Genomic DNA, 10,016 nt, shown 5'->3' with positions numbered 1-10,016 from the left:
ATATTCTTGAGTCCGGTCCGATAACTGAATGTCTATAATAAATACTGTGACGGTGGAAGGACATGCCCACATCTTGGTTATCCATTTCGACATCCCATAAGGAGAGATTTTATTTTTCAAAAATCTTCACCTTATACTTCCCATGAGTAATTTGTTTCAGAATATGAAATATTTTATCATTTCAGAAAAGAAACCATCAAGATTTCAAAGATTAAGACGTAGTTTACAAGATTTAAAGAAAAGAGTAACTCGACCTTTTACACTTTTAACAGGCTGTTTCAACTCTAAACAAAACAGAGAATAAAATAGAATTGATAACTTGACGGAATACTGTTTATATTTTGAGATGGAATATTTATATTTTTATATAACCTATTGGACATTTTTATTTTGGATTAAAGTATATTTCTTAATTAGCATTCTTCTTTGATAAACCAGCTTTACATACGTCTTTGAATTACACCTTTGATAAATGCAAGGATTACCAAGCTACAGCAAGCACAAAGGTCCCAACCCTAGACAAAACCATGACTTTAGACAAGTAAGCACAAGATCCCAACTCTAGACAAAACCATGACTTTAGACAAGGAAGCACAAGATCCCAACTCTAGACAAAACCATGACTTTAGACAAAGAAGCACAAGATCCCAACTCTAGACAAAACCATGACTTTAGACAAGGAAGCACAAAGGTCCCAACCCTAGACAAAACCGTGACTTTAGACAAGGAAGCACAAGATCCCAACTCTAGACAAAACCATGACTTAAGACAAGGAAGTACAAGGCCCCAACTCTAGACAAAACCATGACTTAAGACAAGTAAGCACAAGGCCCCAACTCTAGACAAAGCCATGACTTTAGACAAGGAAGCACAAGGCCCCAACCCTAGACAAAGCCATGACTTTAGACAAGGAAGCACAAGGCCCCAACTCTAGACAAAGCCATGACTTTAGACAAGGAAGCACAAGGCCCCAACTCTAGACAAAACCATGACTTTAGACAAGTAAGCACAAGATCCCAACTCTAGACAAAACCATGACTTTAGACAAGTAAGCACAAGATCCCAACTCTAGACAAAACCATGACTTTAGACAAGTAAGCACAAGATCCCAACTCTAGACAAAACCATGACTTTAGACAAGTAAGCACAAGGCCCCAACTCTAGACAAAACCATGACTTTAGACAAGTAAGCACAAGATCCCAACTCTAAACAAAACCATGACTTTAGACAAGTAAGCACAAGATCCCAACTCGAAACAAAACCATGACTTTAAACAAGGAAGCACAAGGCCCCAACTCTTGACAAAGCCATGACTTTAGACAAGGAAGCACAAGATCCCAACTCTAGACAAAACCATGACTTTAGGCAAGTAAGCACAAGATCCCAACTCTAAACAAAGCCATGACTTTAGACAAGTAAGCACAAGATCCCAACTCTAGACAAAACCATGACTTTAGACAAGTAAGCACAAGACCCCAACTCTAGACAAAACCATGACTTTAGACAAGTAAGCACAAGGCCCCAACTCTAAACAAAACCATGACTTTAGACAAGTAAGCACAAGGCCCCAACTCTAGACAAAACCGTGACTTTAGACAAGTAAGCACAAGTCCCAACCCTAGAAAAAGCCATGATTTTAGACAAGCAAGCACAAAATCCCAACTCTAGAAAAATGAAGTGGAGGACTTCATTGTTATGAAAATTAATAACTTTTCTACTCTCTTAGAAAGAAGAGTTCTAAACAGAAAGATGACTCTTGTCAAGACTGAGCTAAGTTTTAGACCACAAATACCACGTACGTATAAAGTGATAAAATAGTAATATTACAACAGCTTTCAACTGATTTTAATGAAATTTGGTGTGATCCTTTATATGGATGAGATCCTAGTCAAGTTTGAATTTGACGATAATTCGATGAACGGTTTTTGAGTTATTGCCCTTGACTTAAGAAAAACGCGTCAATATTTGTTTATGAATAGAAAAGACTACAGTTTTCAACTGATTTTTTTGAAATTTGGTGTCATCATCTATACTGATGAGATCTTGAGGATTTTTCGATGAATAGTTTTTGAGATATTGCCCTTGACTTAGATAAAATGCACAAACCCCTAGCCCTAGACAGAGTGATCACAATTCAAAGGTCTTAGACAGAACTATTACATGTCCCTGGCCCTAGACAGAGCGATCACAAGTCCCTGGTCTTGAACAAAACAATAACAAGTCTTTGACCTTAAACAGAGCGATAACAAGTACCTGAGACAAGGCAGGTACATGGCCATGACTGCTCTTATTTGGATGAATGATAACTGTTAACGCTACACAGTGTACAATGAATAACAATATTAAGGCCAGTGGCATCAATCTAGGCTACAGTAGGGAAGTAACTCTCTTCCGATTTTATGATTTCGAGGTGTCTTTAATCTTTATAGCTAGTATAAATTTGCCACTGCGGTTCCTAGTATAATTCAAGAATAAAGTTTTGTTATTCCAAACGAAGAGAGACCAAAAAATACTTCGAAATCTGGATAGCGTCAAGGCATTGTTCCTATGACGTCATATCGATTGTCATCACTGATTGTTCTGAAGTTCTACAGAAACGGCAGAATTTTCACTTTCCCTCACAATTTTGACAACATTATCAAATAATCCTGATAATTTTCAAGAATTTTGTGAATTAAGGTGAGTTTTTAACATTTCTTTATTGTGTTCCTGTTATTTTAGAAATTTCGTCCAAGGTTTTGATGTTTTTGTAACACTTCGAACGGTTTTGAAAATCTTATGTCCTTGGTGTTTTAGAAACTTTTGTTAACTTTATATCTTGAAAAAGTATTTTGAAAATTACCATATCTCATTCTACACAAGTCAATTTCAAATTTTAAGAAACATTTTACTGAAATCTTCGATTGTTTCTTTTCTTTCAGTAGTCATGTTTACGATAATTTCAAAATTTCCATCTGAATCAGAAGTTCCTGAAGTAGGAATGTTTAGACGGAGCCCAGCTGAAATGATGAGAGATTTTGCAAGACAAAATCTACAATTGGACGCGTCCAGAAATGATGAACCAAGCTCTGGAGATCCAGCAACACGACATGGGAATGATACACGTAGTGAAAAGTCACCCGTTTTGACTAATGGTTCATTACGTCTACTGCAGTCTACGAAAACGGAAACAGAAACGTCTGAGAATGTTCCAGTCGGATCTGATGACGGACTGGTGAAGAAATTACGACAAAAGAATCTGTATTTAGATTTATCACAGTATGTTATACCACAGATACCTGCTCTGGATTTCTCCAAATACGTTATCAACAGACCTGAGGTTCACAGTGATTCCACTGACATTAAAGATGAATCCAAAGACGTTATGAAAGTCCCGGATGTCCATTTAGATAACACAGAAGGGAATGGAAACATAAAACGTTAGTATACTCTGAAATATTTATTAAGTTTCCATCTGACACGGCTAGTGGACAAGACTATCCCCGAGGTCATTCTTCAATATATTCTTGAGTCCAGATCCAAAAACTGAGTCCAGGTCCGATAACTGAATGCGAGAGCCTTTGTCTATAATAAATACTGTGATGGTATCACCAGCAAGGAAGGACATGCCCACATTTACGGAACATCTGATGCTATTCTGGGTTAGCCATCTCAACATCCCATAAAGAGAGTCAAAAGTCTTTATTTTTCAAAAATCTCCACCTAATATCTCTTTGAGTAATTTGTTTCAGAATATGAAATATTTTATCATTTCAGAAAAGAAACCATCAAGATTTCAAAGATTAAGACGAAGTTTACAAGATTTAAAGAAAAGAGTAACTCGACCTTTTACACTTTTAACAGGCTGTTTCAACTCTAAACAAAACAGAGAATAAAATGGAATTATAACTTGACGGAATACTGTTTATATTTTGAGATGGAATATTTATATTTTTATATAACCTATTGGGCATTTTTATTTTGGATAAATGTATGTTTTTTTTAATTTGCATTCCTCTTTCTTTAACACCTTTGAAGTTGACGCTTTTTTTGTCATAACAAGGAAAATTCTTTGACCTTAAACTGACAGAGCACAATACCCCGGCCTTACGCAGAACGATACCAAATCCCTGACAAAGCCATGACTTTAGACAATTAGCACAAGGCCCCAACTCTAGACAAAGCCATGACTTTAGACAAGTTAGCACAAGGCCCCAACTCTAGACAAAGCCATGACTTTAGACAAGGAAGCACAAGGTCCCAACTCTAGACAAAGCCATGACTTTAGACAAGGAAGCACAAGGCCCCAACTCTAGACAAAGCCATGACTTTAGACAAGTAAGCACGAGGTCCAAACTCTAGAAAAAGCCATGACTTTAGACAAGCAAGCACAAGGTGTCAACCCTAGAAAAAGCCATGACTTTAGACAAGATCACAACTTCACAACTCATAGGACCTTACCTTTGCCTAAGAGCAAATTTCCAGAGATGTACTCTATCAACTCCAAGGATGTATCCAAACATAAGAATAAGGAAATAAATACAAGATATAATGATGATATTTTATTGTAAATCATCATGTAAGACTAGATACATTGTTATTATAATTACAAAAATAGTTTTCATTTACATATATTGTCATCAACTCAACAGTAAGAATTAATATAGAGTTTATTACTTCAAACATCATCCAGTATACTAATAGCTTGGATAAATTCTAGTTGAGCAATTCAAAGCTTGGACAGATCTTCCTTTTTCCTTCACAATACTTCAAAATACACACTTTACAGAAAAATAAAGATCAAGCTACACTTCATAATAAAAGACAAGAATTCACAACATTTACTTTTAAATATAAATCTATAATTGTAGATTTATCATTGAAAATACAAGACTTGAGTTTTACACAGCTATTGTGTCCTTATTTATCCTTAATGTTGTATTTGTTACCTCTCAGAAAATGGGAAGATATCGAAACCAGTGAAACTATTAGGCATTGCACAAGTTTTGGGCAACTTTCTTTATAGTGTCAAAACAAAAATACCAAATACGCACTAAGCAGAATAACAACTTCCAAGTAGGAAACTTTCAACTTCTCATGTATCGAATACAGTTCAAGTCCATATATACAAAATTATGTATTTTAACATTATGATAGTTTACATGTATTATATACAAAAAATGACAATAATGAATTTACAACAATGTATGGCTATTATAGAGATATTTCACCAGATTAAGATGTGATTATCTAAATACTATTTGGCTTCAATAGAATCTTAGTATAAAGGTCCTGTAACAGTGAAGATTCATCTACAATAAATACTATTTGCTTGAATAGAATTATCATTTAGGAGTTCTATAGGACATTGTGGGATGTCAAATCAAGTTTATCTTTATTTTGAATAGTTTAGATACCATACTGAAATAACTAGAAACACTTTTAGATCCACCACAAACAATAAGTAAAAGTTTGATACATTAGAATCAGTTTGAATGCAATATTCAACTATCAATAACCATATGAGCAAGTTGAATATATAATGTTCATACAATATTTTGAATAGTTAATAAACATGGCAACAGTTTGATTTTATACATATTTACAAAATACAACTTCTATATACAACACTTCACAAAATACAAACAAGACATAACCTGGGCTTCAAAAGTATGCAATTATACACAATACCCTCCAAAGTTCAGGAATATCTCGGAAAATGAGAAACCATAGCAACCTTGTCATGCAGTGTGCAATTAGGAAAGTTTTCTTAGGATAGCAGCACTACCTTATTTTTTTTTGATTTCCAGGCCAGGTTTTTTTGTCCATGGGGGAAGTCAGTTGTTGAAAAAGAAATAAATTACACAAATCAAAATAACATAATATAAACAGTCCTGAATCAAAACAAATACACATATCAAAACAAATACACATATCAAAACAAATACACATATCAAAACAAATACACAAAAAATAAAAATATTAGACCTTGTAAAGATATGTCACAAACACATAAGACCATCTTCCGTGGTTTGAAATCCAAGGTTGGTACACACTGACCAACTAGGTCACTTGGTAAATACTTCAGAGAAACAATGGCCTAGGTCAAGAAGTAAACTGACAACCTAACCCACTTTTTCATCCAATCAGAATGGACTAAATTTTCTATTAAGTCACAAATTAATGGTTTAGAATTTCACAATCACATGACATTATACTCGGCGTTAGATTCTAAATGATTTAGATCATCCTTTCACCCATTTCTTAACCACAAAAATGTTTTGTAGCAATAGAGTGTACATCTTTAAGGCTAAACCAGATCGGTCACAAACACAAAGTTATAGAGAAATAAATAGGTCAATACCACAAACAACTACCATTCTGCTTCACCATTGGCTTTCTGAAACACATAATCTTTACCGCGTAGATTCATAATACCATCTTTCAGATGAAATTTCCACTTATTTTTATTTCTGTTTATCTGGAAGCGAAAATTATAATGAAGGTTTAATTTACAAATCTCAGTTTGTCGCTTTTGCAATTACACTAAAACTAAATTGATAACTAAAATGTCATCACAATGCTCTTAAACCCTTTAAACACTGAGTATAAATAAAATAAAACGTCATATACCCTGAACTTCAAACAATATAACTTATAAAAGTGTATGTTGTTACGTTGTGTGATGTCACTTGGAAACGGCTGCTATACCAACTGCTGGGGCAACCGCTCTATGTGGCGTAATATGATGCAAGGGAAAGAAAGGCTTAAACATTATTAGTAGCTTTCGCAATAGTGAGATCAAGGGAGATAACTTACTTTATCATACTGACACACTACAACATTGTCAGTATCAAATAAATCATTAGGATCTTCTTCACTGATATCATCATCTGTATTTAATGGTTCCTGAAAATAATCAATGATTGACGGACTGAGATTAAGAGGGGGTCTAATTTCTCAGTTCGCATCAGTGTACTCCAGTATACATTATATCAGCATTGTGTTGGTAAAAAATAGGTGATATACCCTCAAAGTTATAATACCCTCAAAGTTATAATACCCTCAAAGTTATAATTCCCCGTTGAAAGATGGTGCAACGCTTCATTATGTTCCATGGCACTTAGACAAATTTTAGAATCATAGAAGTGCTCTAATTTTTCCTGCAAGTGGTCTGACTAGGATTGACTGTAGCTCTGAACTGCAGTTCTAAAGGATACAGCTTTAAAATTTTTCATCATTTGCATAGTTATGTGTAACAAATGGTGTTCATTGGTTATAATCTTGAACGGCATGTGAAAGTCTGGTGAGAGAAAGACCATGAGTGTAATCCATTTACTCAACGTTGTCAAATCTTACCTCTTCTTCTCCCTGTTCTTCTTCATTTTCATTTTCATTCTCGTTATCATCATTCTCATCATCATCTAAATCATCATCATCAGATGAACTTGTATCACCAGCCCCGTCTAACTGATGGACCTGATTCTGAATAATATCAAACATCCATCATTTATAATCATCAAGTCATCATCAGAGAGTAGCACCATCAAAATTTAGGAGGATGTATTTTCATGAAAAAGGACTTTGCCTGAGGCCTTGTTCTCAAAAATTATGATTTTAGTGTGCCTGGTCATCTGATTGGACAATCAAAGAAATCTATTTTTAACTTAGCTTTAATATCCAATCAGATTAGTGTTTTTTTTAAATAAGGCCTCAGAGTATATATATGTAGATACCATACCCTTACTAAGTATGAATTTGTTATACATTTACTAATATATTACCAACACCAATGATGAACTTTCACCTTTTATATTAAGACCCATATACCTGCTAGTTTACATAAATATATAATCTCTAAATTGTTCAGATTCAGAAGTTTTTGGCACCTTTACTGAACAAATTGGTTCCATTTACTCTGTTATGATACAATTAAATCTTAATTTGGCCTTTTTAAGTGAATCCTAGGACAATTTTTGAAATATTAGACATTTTTGATATCTGACTGTTTGAATAGTATCAAAACTTAACTGTTACTTTTTACTTTGCAGAAAGGGTTAAAATTCTGAGGTTTAACGAGGAACCTTTCACGCCTGATCCTCATTTTGTTCATCATTTATATAAAGTTTAATGAAAATCGATTGAAAACTGTAGGAGCCATTATGTTATCACAGGGGATTAAAATGTGACAGGACAGATGAACAACAATATACATTCACATGGAGAGAAGTTAACATTAGAGACGTATTCCAAGATACTATCAGAGCTCAAAAGTCAAGTTCCAAGATAAATGCTTAGTGTTTTAAAATCTAGCAAGATGAGTTGATGTCAGAGGGGGGCAAAATATCTAAGATTGCCTGAATTTTTAACTTATTAAAGAGATTTTTGCCTGAAAAATTTGCTTTCAGGGCTGTACGTGATGTATACCTTTGGATCCCCCACTCAACAAGATCAAATGGTTTTGAGGATGCAAGCAATTCTTAATATATGCACAGGTAAATCTATATATATTTTTCAAACAGATGATAAAATAACTCTATTTCTAGCAGAAACATAGGTGAATTTTTATATAGAAAGATATCACAGAATATAGAAATCCACAATAGAAGCAGAACTGTTTTTTTTTTTTCAAAAAGAAAAGATTAAACTGTAAAAGAAAACAGCAAACAAAATTTTATCTGTTTGTGCTTGGGTTGACTAAGGGATGTTGATTTAGCTCTATTTTCTGGACATTACTGGAAGGGCAGCCGAGATGTCTGAGTATCACAAGCCTCTGTCTGACATATAGTATAGGAAAGTCTCTGAATGTTGCTCAAGATGCAAAATGGATGTCATTTGTTAAGATCCAGACCAATTTTGAAAACCTCTGACTTGCTTTTTGTAATCTTGTTGAACTTGTTATACACATTTTAGCTACTTTCTTTCGATATTGTATAACTTAATTTTGTGTTCTAATGTGTTATTGAACATTTTTATTCTGTATCTATGTAAAAAGGTTTTTTCTCCTTTGGTGAATTTCTGCAATAAACCATCATCAGTGAAATGATTCCATTCATAATAATGGTAAGGACTAAGTCTGTTATATAACATTAACACATTAGCTATAGTTTTGTCTATTGGACTGATGCAAATTTGTGTGGCACTTATAACATAATAAATGCAATTGCCTCATCACCAAAACATTAGGCGTAGTAATTTTAATCAATGACGTTGTTATTCATTGATGTCATTGTATCAAATAGAAGGTCTCCAATGTAAACAATCATGTCAGTAGTCCCAAACGTTGAAACATAAAGAAATAGGCCCTACTTAAATTCATACCAAAGTCTTTGTATCAAAATTATAACGTCTTGAAAACGTAAATATAAGCGCATTTATTCAATTTTCCAGCCAACTTTTGTCTTGATATACGACCATAACCGCCATAACCATAAGGTAACAGTTTATTGCTTTATTATTCATCCCAGCCCCAGTATCCATTATAAACCAAACCCAAATCCAACCCCAGGACACCCAACCACCATTACAACCCTAAAAAAAAAACAACCATTCAACCAAGTCGTAATACCCAAATACCAAATCCAACCATAAAACCCATTCCTTCATCCAAAGACTAGCTGAAACCAATATAATATTAACTAGGGTTCAAGCAATAGCAAGTACATGCATACAGAAGTCAAGCAAAATGAAAAAAGAAAGTAGTAAGTGCTAAATATAGCACGCAGAGTTAAAATTTTAAATTAGATGTTTCATATAGAAGGTTTGCTGCTTTTATAAGAATATTTTTTTTCCTATCACAACTTTTAGAACAAAAGTTCTTTCAGGCATTTGCTCAGAGACTTTGTCAGTCATTTAAAATTTTGTCAAGGGGAGGTTCCAATTGCCGTCCTTCATCTGATGAAATGGCTAAATAAAATGTGGAGTCTAGTGATCAGCAACTTTCATTACAGAAACATCTTATTAGAATTTGGAATGTTAAATCATGCAGGTTAAAGGTAGAAAAATAAGGATACAAAACTAAAATAGAAAGTTCCTA

General features: G+C 34.0%; 2 protein-coding genes across 2 annotated transcripts; one reads left to right on the top strand and one right to left on the bottom strand.

Moving 5' to 3' along the window:
- Positions 1-3,005: 3,005 nt before the first annotated feature.
- On the top strand, positions 3,006-3,876 carry LOTGIDRAFT_169797 (hypothetical protein; the record flags this gene model as incomplete). Its single annotated transcript, XM_009068091.1, has 2 exons — positions 3,006-3,420; positions 3,758-3,876. 2 exons carry the CDS (start codon positions 3,006-3,008, stop codon positions 3,874-3,876), a joined length of 534 nt encoding a protein of 177 aa, XP_009066339.1.
- A 2,477-nt stretch (positions 3,877-6,353) lies between these two features.
- On the bottom strand, positions 6,354-6,892 carry LOTGIDRAFT_134178 (hypothetical protein; the record flags this gene model as incomplete). The annotated part of the gene is made up of 2 exons (XM_009068090.1): positions 6,354-6,461; positions 6,800-6,892. Coding segments are annotated over 2 exons (201 nt in total), but the record flags the coding sequence as incomplete, so codon positions are not given.
- Positions 6,893-10,016: the final 3,124 nt, after the last annotated feature.

This window comes from Lottia gigantea (genome assembly GCF_000327385.1).
Source record: "Lottia gigantea unplaced genomic scaffold LOTGIsca_89, whole genome shotgun sequence".
Classification (NCBI taxonomy): Eukaryota; Metazoa; Mollusca; class Gastropoda; family Lottiidae; genus Lottia; species Lottia gigantea.
Note: the sequence above shows the minus strand (reverse complement) of the source record. Positions and strands in the feature narration are given on the sequence as shown.